The sequence below is a fragment of the Carcharodon carcharias genome, chromosome 4 (assembly GCF_017639515.1).
Source record: "Carcharodon carcharias isolate sCarCar2 chromosome 4, sCarCar2.pri, whole genome shotgun sequence".
Classification (NCBI taxonomy): domain Eukaryota; kingdom Metazoa; phylum Chordata; class Chondrichthyes; order Lamniformes; family Lamnidae; genus Carcharodon; species Carcharodon carcharias.
In genome coordinates this window covers 162578432-162603400 of record NC_054470.1, presented here as the reverse complement: position 1 = coordinate 162603400, position 24969 = coordinate 162578432, and the positions used below count along the sequence as shown (strand labels likewise).

General features: G+C 45.6%; 1 protein-coding gene across 1 annotated transcript in view; it reads left to right on the top strand.

Moving 5' to 3' along the window:
• Window positions 1-24969, top strand: part of arsb (arylsulfatase B) — a 125528-nt gene that overhangs the window by 86790 nt on the left and 13769 nt on the right. The window contains exon 6 of the mRNA XM_041185479.1: window positions 6654-6724. Coding sequence (XP_041041413.1) covers window positions 6654-6724 — 71 coding nt within the window. The remainder of the gene's footprint in view (window positions 1-6653; window positions 6725-24969) is intronic.

The following is a 24969-nucleotide window of genomic DNA, read 5'->3' as shown; positions in this document are numbered from 1 at the left end:
ATAAAAATCCAGCCCTAGGTTTCTCTCGAGGAGCCAGATGTTTCAAGCTATGGCCTATTTTAAAAGCAAAGGGTAAACAAGCTATTACTTTGGAGGTGGCTGAAAACTCAATTTACTGATTCCTGCATTGTCATTGAGTTGAGGTTAATAGTTTTGATTTTTCCTCCTACGCTGGGCTGCATTGGAGCACATGGGAAATATGGCCCGGAAACAGGCCATTTGGCCAACCAGTCCATGCTAGTGTTTAAGCTCCATTCAAACTACCTCCCATCTTTCATCACTTAAGTCTATGATCATAACCTCTATTCCCTTCTCCCTCAAATACTTGCCCAGCTTCCCCTTAAATGCATCTATTCGCTTCAATTGCTCCCTTTGGTAAGGAGTTCCACATTCCAACCACTGTTTGGGTAAAGAAATTTCTTCTAAATTCCCTATTGTATTTCTTGGTGATGACCTTATATTGATGGTCTCCAGTTATGCTCTTCCCCGTAATTGGAAACGTCCTTGCTGTACCCACTCTATCGAAACCTTTCATAATTTTAAATTTATTGCCCATCCCTGGTTGCCCTTGAGAAAGTGGTGATGAGCTGCCTTCTTGAACTGCTGCAGTCCATGTGGTGTAGGTACACCCACAGTGCTGTTAGGAAGGGAGTTCCAGCATATGGTGATATATTTCCAAGTCAGGATGGTGAGTGACTTGGAGGGGAACTTCCAGGTGGTGGTGTTCCCATGTATCTGTTGCCCTTGTCCTTCTAGATGGTAGTAGTTGTGGGTTTGGATGGTGCTGTCTAAGGAGCCTTGGTGAATTCCTGCAGTGCATCTTGTAGATAGTACACCCTGCTGCTACTGTGTGTCGGTGATGGAGGGAATGAAAGTTTTTGGTTGTGGTGCCAATCAAGCGGACTGCTTTGTCCTGGGCAGGTTCCAGCTTCTTCAGTGTTATAGGAGCTGCACTCATACAGGCAAGTGGGGAGTATTCCGTCACATTCCTGACTCATACCATGTAGATGGCTTTGGGGAGTCAGGAGGTAAGTTACTCATCGCACGGTTCCTAGCCTCTGACCTGCTTTTGTAGCCACGGTATTTATATGGCTAGTCCAGTTCAGGTTCTGGTTAATGGTAACCCACAGGATGTTGATAGTGGGGGATTCATTGATAGTAATGCCATTGAACGACAAGGGGTGATGGTTAGATTCTCTTTTGTAGGTCATTGCCTAACACATGTGTGGCGCAAATGTTACTTGCCACTTGTCAGCCTGAGCCTGGATATTGTCCAGGTCTTGCTGCGTTTGGGCGTGGACTGCATCAGTATCTGAGGAGTCATGAATGGTGCTGAACATTGTGCAACCATCAGCGAACATCCCCACTTCTGAGCTTATGATGGAAGGAAGGTCATTGATGAAGCAGCTGAAGATAGTTGGGCCAAGGACACTTGCCTGGGCAACTCTTGCCATGATATCCTGGAGCTGAGATGATAGATCTCTAATAACCACAACCTTCTTCCTTTATGCTAGGTATGATTCCAACCAGAATCAGAGTGCAGAAGAGGCCCTTTGGCCCATCGAATCTGCACCAACACGTGAGAAACACCTGACCTACCTACCTAATCCCATTTACCAGCACTTGGCCCATAGCCTTGAATGTTATGATGTGCCAAGTGCTCATCCAGGTACTTTTTAAAGGATGTGAGGTAACCCGCCTCCTCCGCCCTCCTAGGCAGCGCATTCCAGACCGTCACCATCCTCTGGCTAAAAAGGTTTTTCCTCACATCCCCTCTAATCCTCCTGCCCCTCACCTTGAACTTATGTCCCCTCATGAATGACCCTTCAACTAAGGGGAACAGCTGCTCCCTATCCACCCTGTCCATGCTCCTCATAATCTTGTGACCTCGATCAGGTCACCCGTCAGTCTTCTCTGCTCCAATGAAAACAGCCCAAGTCTATCCAACCTCTATTCATAACTTAAATATTTAATCCCAGGCAACATCCCGGTGAATCTCTCTGCACACTCTCCAGTGCAATCACATCAGCGGGGAGTTTTCCCCCTGATTCCCACTGACTCCAGTTTTGCTAGGGCTCCTTGATGCCACACTCTATCAAATGCTGCCTTGATGTCAACAGCAGTCAGTCTCATCTCATCTCGGGCGTTCAGCACTTTTGCCCATGTTTGAACCAAGGCAGTAACGAGGTCAGGAGCTGAGTAGCCCTGGTGGAACCCAAACTGGGCATCAGTGAGCAGGTTACTGCTAAGCAAGTGCTGCTTGATAGCACTGTTGATGACCCCTTCCATTACTGATGATCGAGAGTAGACTGATGAGGCGGTAATTGGCCAGGTTGAATTTTTCCTGCTTTTTGTGTACAGGACATACCTGGGAAATTTTCCACCTAGCCGGGTAGATGCCAGTGTTGTAGCTGTACTGGAATGTTTGGCTAGCAGCGCGGCAAGTTGTGTAACACAAGTCTTCAGTACTATTGCCGGAATCTTGTCAGGGCCCATAGCCTTTGTAGTATCCAATGCCTTCAGCCGTTTCTTGATGTCACATAGAGTGAATTGAATTGGCAGAAGACTGGCATCTGTGATGCTGGGGACCTCCAGAGAAAGCCGAGATGGATCATCCACTCAACACTTCTGGCTGAAGATTGTTGCGAATGCCTTATCTTTTGCATTGCTGTGCTGGGCTCCTCCCTTATTGAGGATGGGGATACTTGTGGAGCCACCACCTCCAGTGAGTTCATTAATTGTCCACCGCCGTTCATGGCTGGATGTAGCAGGACTGCAGAGCTTAGGTCTGATCCGTTGGTTATGGGGATCGCTTAGCTCTGTCAATCACTTACTGCTTGTGCTGTTTGGCATGCAAGTAGTTCTGTATTATAGCTTCACCAGGTTGATGCCTAATTTTTAGGTATGCCTGGTGCTGCTCCTGGCGTGCCCTCCTGCACGCTTCATTCAACCAGGGTTGATCCCCTGGCTTGATGGTAATGGTGGAGTGGGGGATATTCCGGGCCATGAGGTTACAGATTATTTTCAAGTACAATTCTGCTGCGGATGGCCCAGAACGCCTCATGGATGCCCAGTCTTGAGTTGCTAGATCTGTTTGAAACCTGTCCCATTTAGCAAGGTGGTAGTACCACACAACACGATGGAGGGTTAAAAACAAAAAACTGCGGATGCTGGAAATCCAAAACAAAAACAGAATTACCTGGAAAAACTCAGCCGGTCTGGCAGCATCGGCGAAGAAGAAAAGAGTTGACGTTTCGAGTCCTCATAACCCTTCAACAGAACTAGGGGAATCCAAGGAGAGTGGTGAAATATAAGCTGGTTTAAGGTTGGGGGGGGTTGTTGGGTGGGGGGAGAGAAGTGGAGGGGGTGGTGTGGTTGTAGGGACAAGCAAGCAGTGATAGGAGCAGATCATCAAAAAATGTCACAGACAAAAGAACAAAAGAACACAGAGGTGTTGAAGTTGGTGATATTATCTAAACGAATGTGCTAATTAAGAATGGATGGTAGGGCACTGAAGGTATAGCTCTAGTGGGGGTGGGGGGAGCATAAAAGATTTAAAAATATTTAAAAATAATGGAAATAGGTGGGAAAAGAAAAATCTATATAAATTCTTGGAAAAAACAGATTTTTGTTTGACGTGATGCCATGAGAGATCATGGGGTCCAGAGTCAATGTTGAGGACTCCCGGAGCAACTCCCTCCTGACTGTATACCACTGTGCCACCGCCTCTGGTGGGTCTGTCCTGCCAGTGGGACAGGACACACCCAGGAATGGTGATGATGGCATCTGGGACATTATCTGTAATGTATGATTCTGTGAGGATGACTGTCAGGCTGTTGCTTGACTAGTCTGTTATAGCTCTCCTAATTTTGGCACTAGCCGCAAGATGTTAGTAAGGAGACTTTGCAGGGTCAACAGGGCTGCGTTTGCCGTTGTTGTTTCCAGTGCCTTGGTTGATGCCAGGTGACCCATGCGGTTTCATTCCTTTTTTGTGGTGGTTTGTTTTGAGCTAGGCCATTTCAGAGGGCATTTAAGAGTCAACCACATTGCTGTGGGTCTGGAGTCACGCATAGACTAGGTAAGGACAGCAGATTTCCTTCCCTAAAGGGCATTAGTGAACCAGATGGGTTTTTACAACAATTGACAATGGTTTCACGGTCATCATTAGACTTTTAATTCCAGTTTTTTATTGAATTAAAATTCCACCATTCGAACCTGGGTCCCAGGAACATTACCCTGGGTTTCTGAATTACTTGTCCAGCAACAATACCACTATGCCATCGCCTCCCCATCAATTTCTGCTATCACCCTTGTTAATCTCTGAAACAAAATGGTCACGAGTAAATGTTCCACCTGGCAGATACAAGAGAATGTTCTAAATGGGATGGTGGGTCACTGCATTAACAACTTGTTTTGCTATCTATTAACTCAGTGCGTCTCTCTGCAAAATGAAAGTTCAAATTGGTGTGTGGTGGCATGTAACTGAGGGTTTTAAGGTATCCCCTCTCTTGTGATATATGAGCAGCTATGTTTCGTAGTGTTCTAGGAATGTGTGAATTAACCTTGTTACAGTAGTGTTCACTTGTGCTGTAAATGACCTGCTTGGTGAACAATGCTGTGTTTGTTCTAAGCAAGGTTAGTGTATGTGCTTACTGAAGGAGGCTTTGAGCATCTGTTGATTTGTAGTGAAAGTTATTTTCTTTTTAGTGATTGCAACAGTAATGTAAAATGAGACTAATCCTGGTTATGAATTTGAAATTTAGAACTTAGTTTTGCAGAAAAAATTGGTTATGCAGCTGAAGGTACTTGGCCAATGATTTTTTTGGTGGGTTAAACTCCATTTTCCTTCCAATTTTAAAAACTTTTCTCATTTTGAAGTAATTCATTGGATGTGAATTACTTCAGTAAAGGAAGTGCTGTCATTTTGAGGTGCCACCTTGCAGATGAGATATTAAACTGAAGATCTGTTTGTCCCCTCACAATTTTGAAGAAGAGCAGGGAAGTTCGCCCTGTGTCCTGACCAACATTTACTCCACAGCAAACACGTTATCAGGCCATAATCACATTGCTGTTTGTGAAAATCTTGCTGTATGCAAATAAGCTGGAGTAAATCTTGTATTACAATAGTAACTCCGCTTCAAAAGTAGCTTGTTGGCTGTGAAATGCAGTGGGAAATCCTAAGGTTATGAAAGGCACCACATAAATGCAAATCTGGTTTTCTTTCACTTTGGGACACGTGGGGCTTGTGAAAGCCGCTGTACAAATGCAGATTTATTCTTTGTTATGACAGGCATGCTAGAAGTTTCCTCCTTCAGCCCTCCATGCTCTCTCCCACACACACACACACACACACAACACCACCCCCCATACACACAGCCCTCCATTTCACTGAATCCCTGATCTCAGTCTTAACACAGTGGGAGGCCCCTTGATGCAGTGAGGGAAAATTGGAAGGATTTTCGTTTACGGGGCCGACCTTTCAGACACTGTTGTATACCTCTAGGGTTTCAGTTTAGAGTAGCAGAGTTCTAGAACAAATAATCCAATGGCCCCATTGAATTGAGGGCCGCTCTGTGGCCCAGGGAGATCAGAGTTGAGATAAGTGGAGGGCAGGGGATGCTGGAATTAGAAGGTAATGGCTTTTTGTTTTGCTACAATGAACCAAAGCGCTTTCTTTTCACTCCCACCTCTAAACTCAGCTAAGCTCAAGTGGAGTGTGATCTTCCGCTTACTCTAACAGCTCTATAAATGCAATCATCTAATATCAATTGTACAGAATTAACAGGCCTCTCACTGCATTTCACAGCCAGTGAGCCAGGCTATAGAACTCAATTAAGGACAAGACCTGGCCGTGGAAATTCACCTAGAACCTCCTGTTGTCTGTACTGAATACACCAGTGACCTTCTGTGATGTGAAGGTGAAACAAGGGACCATTTTAATATGTGTATGCAAGTATACTTACTTTTTATGGCAGGGATACATGAGACGGATAAAAGTACAAAGCAATATTATTGCGCAGACTAACAGGTATTGTTACATAGTATAAAATCTATAATTAAGAAAGCTGTTCATTCTACACCAGAAGTCCTATCCAAGTGACCTTAATTACTAAAAGAGCACCACTATTCCAAGGTAGCTTAGCTACATTACCTAGTCATGGAAGGAGAAGGTAATTAGGGGGTCCCCAGTTTTGTGGAATTAGGATAGAAAGCAAAAACGATACTCAATGTGTTTATTTAGACGAATCTGTGAACATAGCTGTCTCTAACAGCTCAAGTACCTGGTGCCGCTATTTTCTTAAGAATCTGATACAATATCCAGAGGCCAGGGACTAGATTTGTTTAAATCACAATTCCTTAATAATAGAGTTTATTGCTCAAATAAATACTCCCCCACCCCAGCCCCAACTCCCATCCCTTAAATTGTGAATAAACAACTTGAAGAGCTAAAAACAAAAAACTGCGGATGCTGGAAATCCAAAACGAAAACAGAATTACCTGGAAAAACTCAGCAGGTCTGGCAGCATCGGCAGAGAAGAAAAGAGTTGACGTTTCGAGTCCTCATGAAGAGCTAATGCATTTTGAAATGTTTGACTGTATGACATTCTTGTCCAAGAAGTTTTTACAGTAAACTTCACTCATCTCTCTTTCAGTGAAGGACATCCCTCACCCAGAATTGAACTGCTTCACAACATCGATCCACTGTTTGTTGATAATTCTCCATGTAAGTGTAACAATCTGAAGATATTTATTGATTCTTGCTATTATGCACTGTCCTTACCTGTAAGGGACTTTACACTGAATAATATTTTCCTTTCAAGATGAGCTTCCAACCGCATATTTGCGCCATCGCCAATATCGACTATTTCCACCTCATTACCATTGTCCAACTTCGTCTTAGCTCATCTGCTGCTAAAACTATCATTCATGCCTTTGTTACCTCTGGACTTGACCATTCCAATGTATTGCTGGATTGTCTCCCATGTTCTACTCTCCATAAACTTGAGGTCACCCAAAACACTGCCTGTTCTTAACTCATACCAAGTATCAACCACCAATCACCTCCTTGCTTGCTGGCCCACATTGGTTCCTGGCCAAGCGATGCCTCGATTTTAAAACTCTCACCCATGTTTTCAAATCCCTCCAAGGCCTTGCCACTCCCTGTCTCTAATCTCCTCCAGCCTCACAACCCTCCAAAGTATCTGCGTCCACCTAATTCTGGCCCTTTGAGAATCCCCTATTTTAATTGCTCCATCATTGGTGCTGCACCTTCGGTTATCTAGGCCCCAAGCCCTAGAATTCCTTCCCTACGATTCTCTGCTTCTCTACCTTGCTTTCCCCCTTTAAACACTCCTTAAAACCTACCTTTTTGACCTAGCTTTTGGTCGCCTGACCTATGTGGCTCAGTGCCTTATTCTTGTTTTATAATGCTCCTGTGAAGTGTCTTGGAATTTCTTTTGTGTTATATGTTGCTGTTGCCCCTGTTTGTTTTTCATCCACATCCATCATGGGACAAATGGTAGGACAACCACTGAAGAAGTAGAGTATTTGTAGTTTTCAAAGTAGGCTAATTATCACTATTCAGCCCAGAAAATGGCATATTTGCACACCCCTCAGTTTCAAATATCCCATCACTTCTTCCCAGTACACCATTTGCCCAAAAATGCATGTGTGTATATGCAAACTCCTTCTATTTCCCATCCCGACCCGCTTCCCTACCATCTCTTCCCCTGTGGACGTAATGTTGCCTTCATCAGAGATTTTCTATCTCTCTCGCTCTTTCACATGTACATGTATTCCCCCTACCCCCCACCTCATGCAGAGAGTCACATTCCAATACTTAAGTGTGCCAATTTAGAAAGTATTATACAAGAATGCTCAATTTAATTGAAATCTGCTGAGGCACCGAGGTCCAATTGGCTTGTCTTGGACGTTGTAATTAAAACTAGCAGACTACCAATCCTGTATTGGACTTTGCATACCATTTCTATCATTATTGTCTCTATTTATATCTTGTTTGGAATGAGTTGCCATATTTTTGCTTGCAGGCATGCCTGAACAAAAAGAGCAAAACCAAGTTAATGAGATCACTTCAATGAATAACAGTTCCTAAAACATTGACATATTTTGTAACTGGGAAAATTATGCCACCCTAAGTTGTGTAAGCGATAAGTAGGGTTTATAAACAGTCGCTTGGTAGTACAGAGCTTGAATGTTGCTAATAAGAGGGATATGTTGCCAAAGCTTTTGGCCTTGCAAAAGAATGACAAATTTCAAGCGACCACTGTCATGAAGGTTGGGGCCATATCAATGTGGGTTTCATGTTGTGGTCTGCTGAATGAAGAAATGGGTACCGATGGCCAGCATGGCCAGTAACCTGTGTTCAGTGGTGGAACAGGGCCATTCAGCTTTGCCCATAGCATAGGATATTCTTCATATCCCTCCCCAATACATAAAGTTCCAAATATTGTCTGTAAAAGCTGTGGTCAGGACTTTTCTCTCTTTAGGAAGAAATAAATATGTAAGGATTGCAAGGAGGATTTCTGTTCTTTTTATACTACAGGAGAAAAGGGTGCTGACTGGTTGGTTCTGATTGGCTGAAGTGTTGTCAGGGAGAAAGAAACAGGGAATGAGAAGCTCCCCAAGGTCGCGATGTTCAGAGCAGAAAAGTGGCCGGTCATCTTCAAATTACCACGGAAAGGCAAAATATCTGAAAAATTTGAACAACAGATTAAGCAAGCCATTTCACATTGCTACTATGCGGTGCCTAAACATATGCTATTTTCCACTAACAGGATGTTGTCATCCATTCAAAAAACTAGTTCTGCCTACTACATGATTGAGCAATGTCCTGTATGAATTTCAGTGCCAGTGTGATACCAGGTACATTGGTTGTACGTCCCAGTGATTTGCTGATTTGAATCAAACAGCATGCACCTTTGGTTATTCATAATATGCAGAGTACAGACAGTACTCAACCAGCCCATGCTCGCAAAACCCAAACTAAATGTCTACTGTTAAATGTGACTCCACAAATGGGCCGCACTTGCTGAATAATCCTGAGTGCGCTAATAGCTACACTAACAACCAGTTTAATTTAATCAGTTGAGCTCGTAATGTGGCTCATTTAGAGTTGCTAGAAGCAACATACATTCATACAACAGGGACCTATTCTCTGCAAACAAAAGGAATATGTTCAAGCCTTCCATCTTTTTTAAAAATTATCTGGGAGCTTGGGGAGCCTATAGTTCTCCGCTGCTTTCTTCATGGCAATGCCTTGGCCAGTCAGAATCGACCTACCCACCAATTGATATCCTTTTCTCCTGTAGTATAAATTATATAAATCTGAATACAAAATTTGAGCACATGGGATTGAGGATAATATACTGGAATGATTGAGAATCGGTTAACAGACAAAAAGAAGTGAGTAGGAATAAACGGGTTGGCAGGCTGTGATTAGTGGGGTACTGCAAGGATCAGTGCTTGGGCCCCAGCTATTCACAACTTGGAGGTGGGGACCAAATGTAATATTTTCAAGTTTGTTAATAACACAAAACTAGGTGGTAATGTGACTTGCGAGGAGGATGCCCCAGTTGAGCCCCTTAAGTGGCCAATTAATGATCACTTAAGGATCATTTCCTGCCCAGCCTCAATTTTCAGGCTGGCAGGAAGAGTTTAGGGGCAGTAGGGGAAGCCCAGAAAGTGATCCTGCTCAGGCCTTGGGTGGGTGGGTTGGTGGGGAGGGGGGGGGGGGGGGGGGGGGGGGGGGGGGTGGTGTTCCATCAATGGCCTCCTTTCAACATTGGGTGCCCACCCCTCCAAACGTTTGGCCATTGTGGATGCTCTCTCTCCCAACTGGCCTCCCCACCAGCACCCCTATCCCACCTGCCAAACACCCCGAGACTCCGCTGCTTTCATGGCAATGCCTTGGCCAGTCAGAATCGACCTACCCACCAATTGATATCCTTTTCTCCTGTAGCATAAATTATATAAATCTGAATACAAAATTTGAGCACATGGGATTGAGGGTAACATACTGGAATGATCGAGAATCGGTTAACAGACAAAAAGAAGTGAGTAGGAATAAACGGGTTGGCAGGCTGTGATTAGTGGGGTGGGAAGGGAAATCCCGCCATCCTGAAAATCCTGGCCATAAAGCAGTGGTGCACTGCTGTTTTTCAGACTGGAGGAAGATTTTATAGAGAAATTCCCCAGGGATCAGTGTTAGGGTCCCTGTTGTTCCTACTACATATTAATGACCTAGACCTCGGTGTACAGGGCACAATTTCAAAATTTGCTGATGATACGAAACTTGGAAATATTGTGAACAATGAGGAACATAATGTAGAACTTAAAAAGGACAGAGTTTGGTGGCACGGGTGGACCGAGTGACAGGTAAAATTTAATGCAGGGCTATGTGAAGTGAATTATTTTGGTAGGAAGAAAACAGGGTGACAATAGAAAATAAAAGGTACAATTCGAAAGGAGGTGCTTGAGTAAAGAGACCTGGGTGTATATGTGCATAAATCATTGAAAGTGGCAGGACAGGTTGAGAGAGTGGTTAATAAAGCACACAACTGTGCCGTAACCATTCTCTAATTCTTCTGCATTAGAGGCATAGAAAACTCTGGTCTATCTTGGGAACTGGAAGAGCAACAGCTTGTTATGGCAGCTGTAAGCTGTCTAGACAGCAAGCAGATGCTTCTACTTGCATCTCTGAAGACAATCTCTCTCTCTCAGCTTTGGTTTCATTTGATCCCTAGTCTGCTTTGACTTAACTCTTAGGTAGCAGTAGGGTGCAATGACTGTCCCCAGTGTATCTCACCTAGAAAGGATAATATTTTTTTGATCATTATGCAGTGACTGTTGCTGGAAAATGCATGTGAATGGAAGTCGGTGAGACAACGAAGAGCTCTCCTCACATTGTTAAATAGTCCAGCAAAGTTAGGGGCATCAAGAGTTGGCAGGGGATGGTGGTAAGGGCTGGAAAATACATCTACATCCAGGGAATTCTGGATTTGTTTGCCTTACTTTCCATTCGTGGGGATATGCCTTGACTGTACTTGAACCATTTCCTTGTTAAGACAGCCCACATTCAGTTACAGTTTTACCTGCTAACCTGATTCCAATTTATCTGGGCCAGATCCATTGTTACCCCATTGAAGTTGGCTTTCCCCAAGTTAGTTATTCCTACTCTGGGTTGCTCCTTGTCCTTTTCCGTAGCCAATTTAAAGACAGCAAACCTTCCGCAGCATTTAAAACAATAGTTACCTCCATTCCTTCTACCCTTGGTACCCTTTGCATACTTTCTGGTTTATTGATTCTACTCTTTGTTGCCTTAATTCACTCTTCTCTCTTAAGGTCACAAGTTAAAGGATGGTTAAACAGGATTGTCATGGTAAACAGACCAAGGAATTCAAACCATCACATAAAATATACAAGAAGGTCACACCGATGTGTTCAACTGCCTTTATTCCTGGTTCAGTGAGGTTAGCATCCATAAAATCAAACTAGGTCGAATGCAAATGAATTGATTGTCCCTTATTTGGCTACATTGAGCCCAGGGTTCTATTTTTAAATAGATCCATGCTTACTGCATAAAAAAGGGTAAATTTTCCAGCTTGCCTGAAGTATGTTCCTATTCTGTGTGAGTATGCCTTTATAATATAGAATTTGTTTAAAATGACTCCTTGGGCAACTTATAGTTAGTATAGTGACAACACTATTCCAGCAAGAATGGCGATGATTGGGCCTTCACCCCCCCCCCCCCATCAATTGCTGCTGTATGTGATTGGGATTAATTATATGCACATAATTTGTATTGCACTACACTAGAGAAATCACCTTTTGGAGGGCATAATCATTTCACTCATGAGTTCCGTTCACTATAGTTTACGGACACTCTCTTTAAATTAGCTCTAGATGACCGTGAATAAATACACTTTGTTTGCTATAGACTGTTTACTGTGAGTCCTGCCTCGCCACAACTCATTGGCTAACAGAGTGATGTCAATAGACACTTAGGTTGGGATCATGGTCATTGTCAGACTCACCTTTCTGTAGAAGTGCAAAAAAGTGGGGTGGGAGATTTTTTTTTGATCGTTAAAATATGAGGACAGGGAGCGTTGAGGCATCAGCCTTGACCCTGTTATTTTCTTTCTTTTTCTGAATATTGAATCAAGGGCAGCTGAATATTGCCTGCAAAATGTGGGGTACTTACAAAAGTTCAAACGGAGTAGTGTGATTTCAATAAAAGGGGAAATAAAAAGGGAGTTTAGAATACAAATTTTAACTGCAATGCAGAGACTGACGACATATAATAGTAAGCTACAGAGCCTTGTGTATTTATTAAGCCAATGTAGAATTAATTGGGGTTACTTCTAAAGTGCTCCAAATAACAATATTTCATGGTGGAAACAGTGCATTTTAAAAAATGTACTCTTTTGCCAGCCGCATCTTTTATCAATCGCAGCATATTGATGACCATGAGATAAGGAGCAACTAATACTTGCAATGGCCTTCTCCCTTTCCCCACCCCCTCTCTCCCTCACCACAACCTAATGTGGTCACTTGTATTTATCCCTTAAAATGTCTGGTATAGCACTTTGAATTGCAACAGAGCCAGAAGATAGCTTTCAGCTGAGGATTCACTGTGCATATGAACTAGAGCAGATCATGAACATTCCAGCAGGGTCAGTAGTCGGTGCAGACACCACCTGATGTGCGGAAAAGGCGCCAACTTCTGGAAAAAGGCCCCCTCGTTTGTCCTCAGCTATAAGCCTACAATTTTCAGCATTGTTAACAATGATTTTAAAATGGGACGAGATTTGCATGATATTAATATGTTAAACTTTTAAATCTGTAAATGTGACTTAAGATCTATACATTTGCCTAGTGATTTTGAGAACCCAGCTTAAAAATTCTGCCCTATGTGAACTAGAAGAGTGCAGTTCTCCTAAATAGTGAATTAATTGGCTAGCTGAGGGCCTCAAATGGCCCACAGGTGAGCAAGCCGCCCAATGCCTCCCCCGCTGTGTGTAAAATCCCAGCAGAGGTGGGCAGATGACAATTTTACACCTCCCTGCATGCCAACCCGACCCCTGGGGTGCTGTAAAATTCCAACCATTGAGTGTATTCAAGGCTAAGAGCGATAGATTTTTGGGCACTAAGGGGAAATGGCGAGAGAGTGGAGTTGGGGTAGAAGATCGGCCATGGTCTTATTGAATGGTTGACCAGGCTAAAGGGGCCGAATGGCCTATAGCTGACACCATTTCTTAGGGACCACTGATTGAGAATCAAAATACCAGCCATTTTGCCTCCTAACTGATGGGTCATATTAAGCTCAGAAAATTTTCCATACCAGTTTGTTTTTAAAGTTGAGGTTTGCTTTGTTTAATCCAAAATTACTGTGGTTGCAGAAATGATTCTATACATTTCTGTAGCAGTACTTCACATGATCTGCATTACATTTTTCCAGATGTATGGTATACAAGTTCCAATAACATTTTAAAAAATCCAATACTGAAAAGGGGTAGAAAGAAAGAACAAATTATATTATCAAATTATAATCAAACTATATATTATACCTGATCACATCTTTGAGGCACCCTAAAGTGCTTACTTTCAAAGTTTCATCCCTGTGCTACAAGATTTTTGGATTAGGCAGACCAATGGATAAAATTGTAACTGAAATGTAAAATCTTGTGCTTCACCACTGATTGTAGATGTTGCTTGATTTGCTGCTAATTTCTGTGTAGTCCTACACTAACACAGTTTAGGAACTCTATATTCAGGGCATGAACTCTGGGAGGTGGTGGCATAATGGTATTGTCACTGGATTGGTATTCTAGAGACCTAGACCAGAATTTTCCGGCTGACCTGCAGATGGCCACGCGCCATCACGATATTTCGGTGGGCGGGTGCGCTCAGTTTGCCCGCCGTTAATTGAAGAGCTCGTTAAGCCCCTTAACTTGCCAATTGTGTATGATTTTGAGGGGCCCATGCGAACTTCGGGTCGGCGCACGGACCCAATGGGAAGGCGGGTAGGAGATTATTTAAGAAAACTTTTGCAATGTCGGGATATGTGGACTCAGAGGGGTTGTTCATATTTTTGACAAAGTTATAATTGATGAAAATGTTTTAAAGTTGCCTGTGTGATTGTTAGCAGTTCTCATCGATTTCCAAGAGCTTCTTGTGCACTTTGAAACCAGTCTGCAGGCAGTAATCTTTCTCAGGCCTGCAGCTTTCTGGAGACCTCCATTTAGCCTGGGGACGTGGGTTCTGACCTCTCCGCTGAAGGCAGCTCCCCTGAGGAGGAAGGGAGGGATAGAATAAGGAGGAGGCCAGGACTGGACAATCAGCCTCCAGGGGTGCCACCTTTGGGAGGTCAGGCGCAGGCACAAGGGGCGCAGGGCCAAGAGATTGTCCAAGGTGCAAGGGTCCGCAGAAGACACCACTATCCTGCTGCCAAAGTATACAGGTGGCGAAGCAGCTACCTCAATATGTCTGAGGTGCAGTGCCGAAGGAGGCTCCGACTCTCAAGGGAGACATTCAACTATATATGTCAGATGATTGGCCCTGAGATCTCCCCTAACTGTGTGGATGGACACCCCATGCCAGTGACTCTGAAGCTCACAGTTGCCCTCCACTTCTGTGCCTCTGGCTCCTTCCAGGGCTTGGTGGGTGATCTTTGCGGTGTCTCCCAATCAGCTGTCCGCACTTGTGTCAAGCAGGTTACAGATGCTCTGTTCAGACGGGTATCCACCTTCATCCACTTCCGCTACGACCAGGCAAGCCAGACACAGCGAGTCAGAGGCTTCACAGCCATTGCTGGCTTCCCCCACGTCCAGGGTGCAATATACTGCACATATGTGACCATCAAGGCACCAGCAGGTGAGCCCGGTGCCTTCGTCGACAGGAAGGGCTTCCACTCCATGAACGTGCAGATAGTGTGTGATCACAGGATGCAGATTCTACAAGTCTGTGCAAGGTACCCAGGCAGCTCCCACGACGCTTACATCCTCAGACGCTCCCAGGTGCCGGGGCTCTTCAGTCCTCCGGCTCAGCTGGATGGTTGGCTGCTGGGTGATAAGGGCTATCCCCTGCGATGGTGGTTCATGATGCCTCTCCGCCATCCAAGAACAGAAGCTGGGCATCAGTACAATAGGAGCCAGGGCACCACAAGGGCTGTGGTGGAGAGAGCCATCGATCTTCTCAAGATGCACTTCCGTTGCCTGGACCGCACTGCATTACCCCCCAGATCACGTCTCTCTGATCGTGGTAGTCTGCTGCGCTCTGCACAATCTTGCGCTGGAAAGTGGGGATGCAGTTGACGATGAAGACCTTAACGCCCTGGATCAGGCTGCACATGATGAATCCAGCAGTGCCTCAGAGGATGTGGAAGCACAGGGCGATGATGAGGGGCAGAACGATGACCTGCATTTACACCAAGGAGGCAGGGACACCCGGGACAATTTAATCCAATAAACCTTCAGCTAGCTCCACACACGTGGATCAGCAGGAACAGCATTGCCTGCCACTTCCACACGTGGCACTTAGGTGCCACATCTTCCACCTGTTCAGCTGCAAATAAGGGCTTAGAACAGAAACATCAATGTCCACTCAAACACTCATGATAAATATGTGAAAAAGCAAAATGCACCACAAACAAAAGACCCTCAGCCGTGGTTACGAAGGTGGACTTTATTTTGTCCAAAACAAAAACACACACCACTTGTTAGCGATCACAGAAATATGGGTCCCTATTCTAAGGCCAACACAAAAGCACCAGTGACATACCTGTGGAGTGCCTAAGGTGCCTTATGCCTACATTTTCGGGTGCTGCCCCATCGCTCGGAGTGGCTTGAGAGACAGCCTGCTGACTCTGGTGTCCTGTTGGGCTCGATGACCTTGGTGGACGTCCTCCGGCCCATGGAGCCTGTGATGGCCCTGCCTGGGAGGGAGCGGCCAGTTCCAGAACTGGCACCTCCCCAGTTGTTGCAGCCTCAGTGGAAGAAACATTGACTGGCAGAGGGGCAGAGGAGTTGCTGCCCTCATTTGGAGCGCCCTGAGAGGAGCTCGCAGTGATGACAGGCAGCTGCTGCACCAAGGTGAGGTCCAAATCTACCTCCCTGCTCACCGCAGATGTATGGGCACTGAGTGCCGGTGCTTGGTGTCCACAACATCTCCCGCAATGGAAAACACCACCTGCGGCCAGGACCACTGAGGGCTTGCAGGTCAGAGCATAACCCAATCATATTTTGATCCATTTGGTGGAAGCCCCTCTCTGAGAGTCGCCAATCTCTCATTGAAGGAATCCTGATGCTCTGCCCTGAGGGCGGATGCTTTGTGTGCACTCTGCCTAGACTCCTCCATCGCAGAGAGCAACTGAACCATTCCCTCATGCAACCCTGCCAGATGCAAACGCACTTCCTGCCGCCTGTCCTGCAGCTGCTGCATTGGGGACAACTCCAGAGGCACGTCATCAGTGCCGGTCTCATCATGTGCCTCGTCCCCTGCAGCCCTTCGGCTGCTGGAGCCATCGGCACTCTCTGCCACTACTATCTCCTCCAGCGATTGTGAAGTGCCCTCTCCACTGTGACCCGGGACACTAGCCGACGGTAAAGTCCCCACCGAGTGTGTATGTCTGTGCTGGTGCCTGGCTGGCTGAAATGATGTGCCGCAAGTTGCACTTGTTGGCCCTCAGGTGTGGAGGGGGGGCTGTGGGGTCGAGGTGCGGGTCGCTCTGGTGTGATGCTGAAATTAACAACAAGGACACTGCATCAGTTAGCGTACATTCAGCTCAACCTTTCATCCCTTTCCCCCCCCAGCCTCATAAGTCACTCACCCTTCAAGACCCTAAGAAGAAGAACATTGGTGAGGTGAAAAAGAGTCAAGACGAGCTCCAAACAGTAAACGCACATGCAGACAGGCTGGTCAGATGGCCTCAGGAATGCCACAAGGCATGTTATGAACCATAGGAGTGGGGAGAGTGCAGAGGTACCTGACCTGGATGCATTGTTGCCTGGATAGTTACGGGGCTGAGGAAACATGGCAAACAGTAGCGACATTTGCTGTTGATCTTAGGAGATTGAGAGGTCACATTATTGGCCTTCATTCCATAAGGAGGTGGCCAGAAGGTAACATTTCCCCTTGGCACAGGGATGAGTAACGTGGTGGCATTCATCTAAATTGAGTGCCATGATGTTCACAGCTGAGATGCCGAGGACCTTTTGAACAAAGTAATGTGGGGCGCACTGGCTGAAAGGGTACGCAGATGAAATAAGCCTTTGGCTGTGCATCAGCGATCCAATGGCATGTTAGACCATGGTGATGGTGGTCACAAATGGGATAAGGTGACCTTGGAAGGTGGTGGAGACGCGATTCCTCAAGGGGACGAGGGTCCCTTCTGTATGACCCACACATCAGAATGCCTCAGTCTGTGAATGAGCTAAAAACAAAAAAAACTGCGGATGCTGGAAATCCAAAACAAAAACAGAATTACCTGGAAAAACTCAGCAGGTCTGGCAGCATCGGCGGAGAAGAAAAGAGTTGACGTTTCGAGTCCTCATGACCCTTCGACATAACTTAAGTTCTGTCGTAGGGTCATGAGGACTTGAAACGTTAGCTCTTTTCTTCTCCGCCGATGCTGCCAGACCTGCTGAGATTTTCCAGGTAATCCTGTTTTTGTTTTTGCTGTGAATGAGCATCGTTTCAGCATTAACAATTCCAACAACCATCAGTGGTTTGGATGGGGGGCAGACTGAATGGATGGGACTGTGGACCTCAAATACCTGCCCGCTGGACCCCAGCCTCGCCGCCCTGGCCTCCTGACTGCTGCCCAGCTCCATGGCCTTTTCTTCAAAAGGCATGAGGCGCTGCAGGAGGGTGCGCCCACCTCCGGTCCTCTGGTGCACCCAGACATTGTGGTGAGTTTTTGCCTGCAAAAGAGAGAAGAGGATTTATTGGGGTTGCTCGCTCATGTAGTCTGCATGCGCACTCCGCACCCCAACCACAGTGGCCCATCTGATGCCTCCAGCGGCTCCTGTCCACACTACTGGTGATCAGTCCCCAAAAGATAGCATGGCTGGTCCCAACCCCCTCCCCCAACGGCCACTTTGGACACATTCGGCGTCCATCACTTTGAATATCACACGGCTCTTAGCGTCCATGACAAGGAGACGCAACTAGGTGCGGCACTGATGCCAGCAGATGGCACTTGCCCAAAACACCTTTCACCATCTCATTACCATCAATATGCCATGTGTTGGAGTTCTGAGTATGTGCCGTGCGGCCTCCCTGCAGGCTGCCCTCAGACTACTCAAATGCCACAAAGACCAACATGTGCTGCGGGGAGAACCCTTCTCCTCAACCACTAAGGCTGGTGTAAGCATGGTCAGTACCCATTTGCCCACTTAGCATGCGACAGATGCCCTCTGCAGTAACGACAGCAAGACATGGTTGGGGGGGGTGTGGTCAAAGGCTAAGGCTGCCTTCACATGGTGGGATAAAAGCAAAAAACTGCGGATGCTGGAAATCCAAAACAAAAATAAAAATGCCTGGAAAATCTCAGCAGGTCTGGCAGCATCTGCGGAGAGGAGCACGGTTAACGTTTCGAGTCCGAATGACCCTTCGACCGAACGTTCTGTTGAAGAGTCATTCGGACTCGAAACGTTAACTGTGTTCCTCTCTGCAGATGCTGCCAGACCTGCTGAGTTTTTCCAGGTATTTTTATTTTTGTTTCACATGGTGGGATTTGAACCTGGGTCCCCAGAGAATTACCCTAGGGGCAGAATTTTCTGTTTGCCGGTCGGGCGGCCGATTGCCACTGAAGAAACGGGCCACGCCGTCATGTTCGACGGGCTGGCCAATTAAGGCCCGCCCAGCGGGTTAGCAACTCCCGTGGAGAACAGGAAAATAGTCACTGAGGCGGGCAGCCTCAGACTGCCAGTTCCAATGGGGAACCCGCAGCCTGTATAAAGAGTAGCCAGGCAGCCTGCTTGAGGCAGTGCACCATGGCCACTCGTGGAGAGAGGGAGGGAGGTGCGAGTGGAGAGCAGCATGAGCAGGAGGAGGGGGGGGGCAGGCTGCAGGAGAGGCCAACAGGGGGTCACTGTGCACCCCCGATTTTCCGACGCATGCCTTGCTGTCCTCCTGCAAGAGGTGGGCATCCGTCGGCACCTGCTGTATCCAGAGGATGGGGGGAAGAAGGCCCCCCCATGTCACCAGCCAGGCGTGTGAGGAAGTGGGTGACGCTGTAGGTCATGATGATGTGTGGCGCACTGGCACACAGTGCAGGAAACGATTCAATGATTTACTTCACTCTGGAAGGGTGAGTACTATGTCTGACTTGGCCATTTGACCCAGAAGGTTCCCCTGTGGCAATCGGCCGCCCGCCTGCCGCCGAGTCAGTTGGGCCTGTCTAACCGGCAAACGGAAAATTCTGCCCCCAAGGTAATTCTCTGGGGACCCAGGTTCAAATCCCACCACGTGAAATTTGGATTCAATAAAAATCTGGAATTAAAAGGATATTAGTAAGATTGAGAGAGTGCAGAGAAGATTTACTAGGATGTTGCCGGGTCTTAAGGAGTTGAGTTACAGGGAAAGACTAAACAGGTTAGGACTTTATTCCTTGGAGCGTAGAAGGGTGAGGGGAGATTTGATAGAAGTTTACAAAATTGAGGGGTATAGACAGAGTAAATGCGAGTAGGCTCTTTCCACTTAGATTAGGAGAAATAAACACGAGAGGACATGGCTTTAGGGTGAAAGGGGAAAGGTTTAGGGGAACATTAGGGGGAACTTCTTCACTCAGAGAGTGGTGAGAGTGTGGAACGAGCTGCCATCTGACGTGGTAAATGTGGGCTCACTCTTAAGTTTTAAGAATAAATTGGATAGGTACATGGATGGGAGAGGTCTGGAGGGTTATGGACTAGATGCAGGTCAACGGGATTAGCGGAATAATATTTCGGCACAGACTAGAAGGGCTGAATGGCCTGTTTTCTGTGCTGTAGTGTTCTGTGGTTCTAAAAGTCTGAAGATGATCATGAAACCATGGGTAAAAACCCATCTGGTTCACTAATGTCCTTTAGGGAAGGAAATCTGCCATCCTTACCTGGTCTGGCCTGCATGTGACTCCAGACCCACGGCAATATGATTGACTCTTAATAAATATATGCTCTGACCAAGGCAATAAGGAAAGGGCAATAAATGCTGGCCTAGTCAGCGATGTCCACATCTCATGAACAATGGATCACCCATGGACGTTGATGAATGTGACATCACCTCCACCTCTATTTTGTGTAATCTTCTGTAAAATACATTTTTTTTGTCTAAAAATGTTATTTGCAGATGCCCAGGTAATGATGCTAAACTGCTAAATCTATAATTTAAAAACATTACCTTTCCAGTACTCTCTGGCTTCGTTGAACACATACACACCATAGAGAAGATGCCAAGGACAGCAAACCACTGTCCGGAATTGGTAATGTCATTGTGTAACCCATCAGTGGAACATGCAAGTGACAGTTAATGCACTCGTAATGATCATTCCTTCTGTCCCTCCATACTCTGCTGTTTTTTTTGGCAAGTAACATGGCTCCAGCTGAGTCTAAGTTTACTGCCAGGTCTTTTTTAGATCATTAAACTTTAAACTGATGGAATGCTACTGTGCTGTACAACACGACGCTGCCAATATATTTCCAAAACTAGCATGGTGTCCCAGCCTCATTGAGAGGATTGTGGCAAGTCTGGTGAGGCGCTTCACTTAATCACGGCTTCCTCAACCTTAAGGCAACACGGGGGGATGTATTTCAGCCAGACACACTTTGATTGACTGTTCACTTTGTTGTTCAAGATTCTATACCGGGCTGCAGAACTTAATGAATGTTTCTTGTCCCTGGAACTGTCTCCTCCTTTGTGGAAGTGTTCAGCTATAGAGTTAACCATTGCTTTCTGTTCCAGGGCTGTTGGAACATGCATTTATTGCATGAAATGTATATTGTGCCTTTGCTACCTGTGTGCCATTTTCTCTCTTACTTCCTGTGTCCCAGCAGCTGCTTGATGCCTTTATCCACAGTTTCCTACCTTGTGACTGTATTCTGAAGAATGGGATGGAGGGAAGGGAATTGTTGAAAGTGGGATAGGGGAGGAAATGAATAGAAACCCAACAGTTGCTGTAGAAAACTGTGTCCTTAATTTCTGATAGCGCTGCTGTGAAATGCCTTGAGATAGAGTAGGTTACCCATTTGCTAACACAATCAAGCTGATAGCCCATCATTCGTATTGAGATGAAGCCCAGCGACACCAATTATTGAAGGCTTTCCCCATGGGCCTATTTCCCCCCTCTCCCTTCACACACACACACACACACACACACACACACACACACGGATTGTGCCCTGTGTTAAAATCAGGAGGGTTTTTTTTTGGTCGAGTCAAAAGGTTATTTGGCTATGGGAGCTTGGCAGTTAACATTGATCTGGTATTCATCTGACACCCACATATGGACTTGTCCATTGTTCCAAGCTGTAGTCAGAAATGAAAACCACTGACAAAAACGACCCCCTTCATCACCCAGAGGTGCTGAGACCATTGCAGCAGTTATACAGCTGTCTAGAACAAGATCAGTTAACTTGGGGCAAAGCTGGGATCCAACTTGATCTGGACCCCTCAATATTCCTTGAAGCAAAGCATTTAATCTTAAACAGATTTGTCAAACACAAATGAATTTTACAGTTGTAGAGTGCTAAATAATTTGTGGGTGCAAGTTTTTTAAAAAAGAGACAGCATTTTTCAGAAAATATCATCTCTCCCTCTAATATACACCAGAAAAAAACTTTTTTATTCTCATTAATCTTTGTTGCACTAATAAGACAAATTCCCACTTAGTGAAGTACAGTATGATTGAAATCATTGTGCTCCTATTTTGCAAGCTGCCAAAACACTTACTGTAAGATGATTCTTACAACAGTCACACACTGGATAATGTGTTCCATAATGTAACTTCCCTTTTCCCAAGGTATTGACCTCACAGCTTTCAACAGCTAATATCTTAAACAGATCAGTTTGAAAACGCCTTAGGGAGCATTACTAGTCAAGGAAAAACCTAGGCTGTCTGAAACGTGTAGAAACAATAAAATGTAGACAAGGTCAGCATTTTTCAGGATTTTGTACAGTTGTGTGTATATATGTATGTGTGTGTATTTGTTTCAAACAGTATAACCTTACACATTTAAAGAAACTCGCCCAGATGTTCTTGATGCCTTCATTAAGGCACTGCAATATTGCTGGTTATTTTTCCTGTAACAATACCATTCCATTTTACATCTCTGTTTTTCACATTGTACCTCTCGTCTCCTGCCTAATCATCCCTAGTATCCTTCTCATGGCTCCAGTGCTTCCTCTTCTAAAGTAAGGATTGTTATCTTTGGCCTTACAACATTCATTTCATTCTATGGTAAATCAGTTGTTCTCTTCATCCACTTTTTTCCAAGGTTACTAATGTTTCATTAGTAGTCAATATTAAACCTGACGTCACAACCATCCTAGCACACTGCTTCATGTCTTAGTATTCAGTAGTCACTGATGGCACAAAGATAGGTAGGAGAGTAGGTTGTGAAGAGGACGTAAGGAGTCTGCAAAGGGATTTAGAAAGGTAAGTGACTGAGCAAGAATTTGGCAGATGGAGTATTATGTGGGAAAATGTAAACTTGTCCTCTTGGCAGGAAGAACAGAGAAGCAGAATATTATTTAAATGGAGGACTGCAGAACTCTACAGTACAGAGGGATGTGGGTGACCTGGTGCATGAATCACAAAAAGCTGTTATGCAGGTACAGCAAGTGATTAGGAAGGCAAGTGGAATGTTGGCACTTATTGCAAGGGAAATAGAATATAAAAGTAGGGAAGTTTTGCTACAGTTGTACAGGGCATTGATGAAACCACGTCTGGAGTACTGTGTACAGTTTTGGTCTCCTTATCTAAGAAAGGCTTTAAATGCTTTAGAAACAGTTCAGCGATGGTTCTCTACTGATTTCTTGGATTTATTCTTTCATGGGATATGGGCATCACTGGCTAAGCCAGCATTTATTGCCCATCCCTAAATGCCCTCGAGAAGTGGTGGTGAGCTGCCTTCTTGAACCGCTGTAGCCTATGTGGCGTAGGTACACCCACAGTGCTGTTAGGAAGGGAGTTCCAGGATTTTGACCCAGCGACATTGAAGGGACAGAGATATAGTTCCAAGTCAAGATGCTTGTGTGGCTTGGTGGGGAAATCGGAGGTTGTGGTGTTCCCATTGTATCAGCTGCTCCTGCCATTCTAGGTGGCAGAGGTTGCAGGTTTGGCAGGTGCTGCCTAAGGAGCCTTGGTGAATTATTGCAATGCATCTTGTAGATGGTACACACTGCTGCTACTATGAGTCGGCAAGGGATTGAATGATTAAGGTGGTGGATGGGGTGCCAATCAAGTGAGCTGCTTTGTCCTGGTTGGTATCAAGCTTCTTCAGTGTTGTTGGAGCTGCACACATCCAGTCAAGTGGAGAGTATTTCATCACACTCCTGACTTGTGCCTTTTAGGTGGAGGACAGGCTTTGGGGAGTCAGGAGGTGAGTTACTCGTCACAGGATTCCTAGCCTCTGACCTGCTCTTGTAACCACAGTATTTATATGGGTAGTCCAGTTCAGTTTCTTGTCAGGAAACCCCCAGGATCTTTATAGTGGGGGATTCAGCAATGGTAAAGCCATTGAATGTCAAGAATAGATTTATTCTTGTTGGAGAGAGTCATCGCCTGGCACTGTATGGCACCAATGTTACTTGCCATTTATCCAAGTCCAAGCCTGAATATTGTGCAGGTCTTGCTGCATTTGGACATGGACTGTTTCAGCATCTGAGGAGTAGTGAATAGTGTTGAACATTGCGTAATCATCCGCAAACATAACCACTTCTGACTTTAAGACAGAGGGATTGTCATCGATGAAAGAGCTGAAGATGGTTGCACCTTGGACATTATCCTGAGGAGCTCCTGCAGTGATGTCCCAGGACTGAGATGACTGACGTCCAACAACTACAACCATCTTCCTTCATGCTAGGTTTGACACCAACCAGTGGAGAATTTTCCCCCAATTCCCATTGACTCCAGTTTTGCTAGGGCGCCTTGATGCCACACTCGGTCAAATGCTGCCTTGATATCAAGGGCAGTCATTCTCACCTCACCCCTTGAGTTCAGCTCTTTTGTCCATGTTTGAACCAAGGCTGTAATGAAGTCAGGAGCTGAGTGGCCATGGCAAAACCCAAACTTGGTGTCAGTGCACAGGTTATTGCTCAGCAAGTGCCGCTTGATAGCATTGTTGATGGCCCCTTCCATTACTTTACTGAAGATCGAGAGTAGACTGAGGTTGGTAATTGGCTGGATTGGATTTGTCCTGATCTTTGTGTACAGGACATACCTGGGCAATTTTCCACATAGCTGGGTACATGTCAGAGTTGTAGCTGTACTGGAACAGCTTGGCTAGGGTGCGGCAAGTTCTGGAACACTAGTCTTCAGCACTATTGCCGAAATATTGTCAGGGCACGTAGACTTTGCGGTTTCCAGTGCTTCCTGCCATTTCTTGGTATCACGTTGGGTGAATCAAATTGGTTGAAGACTGGCATCTGCGATGTTGGTGTCCTCCAGAGGAGGCCGAGATGGATCATCTACTCGGCATCTCTGGCTGAAAATAGTTGCAAATGCTTCAGCCTTGTCTTTTGCACTGATATACTGGTCTCACCCATCATTAAGGTTGAGGATATTTGTGGAGCCTCCTCCTCCAGTTAGTCGTTTAATTGTCCACCACCATTAACGACTGGATGTGGCAGGACTGCAGAGCTTAGATTGGATCTGTTGGCTGTGGGATCGCTTAGCCCTGTCTATTGTTTGCTGCTTACGCTGTTTGGCATGCAAGTGGTCCTGAGTTTTAGCTTAGCAGGTTGACACCATTT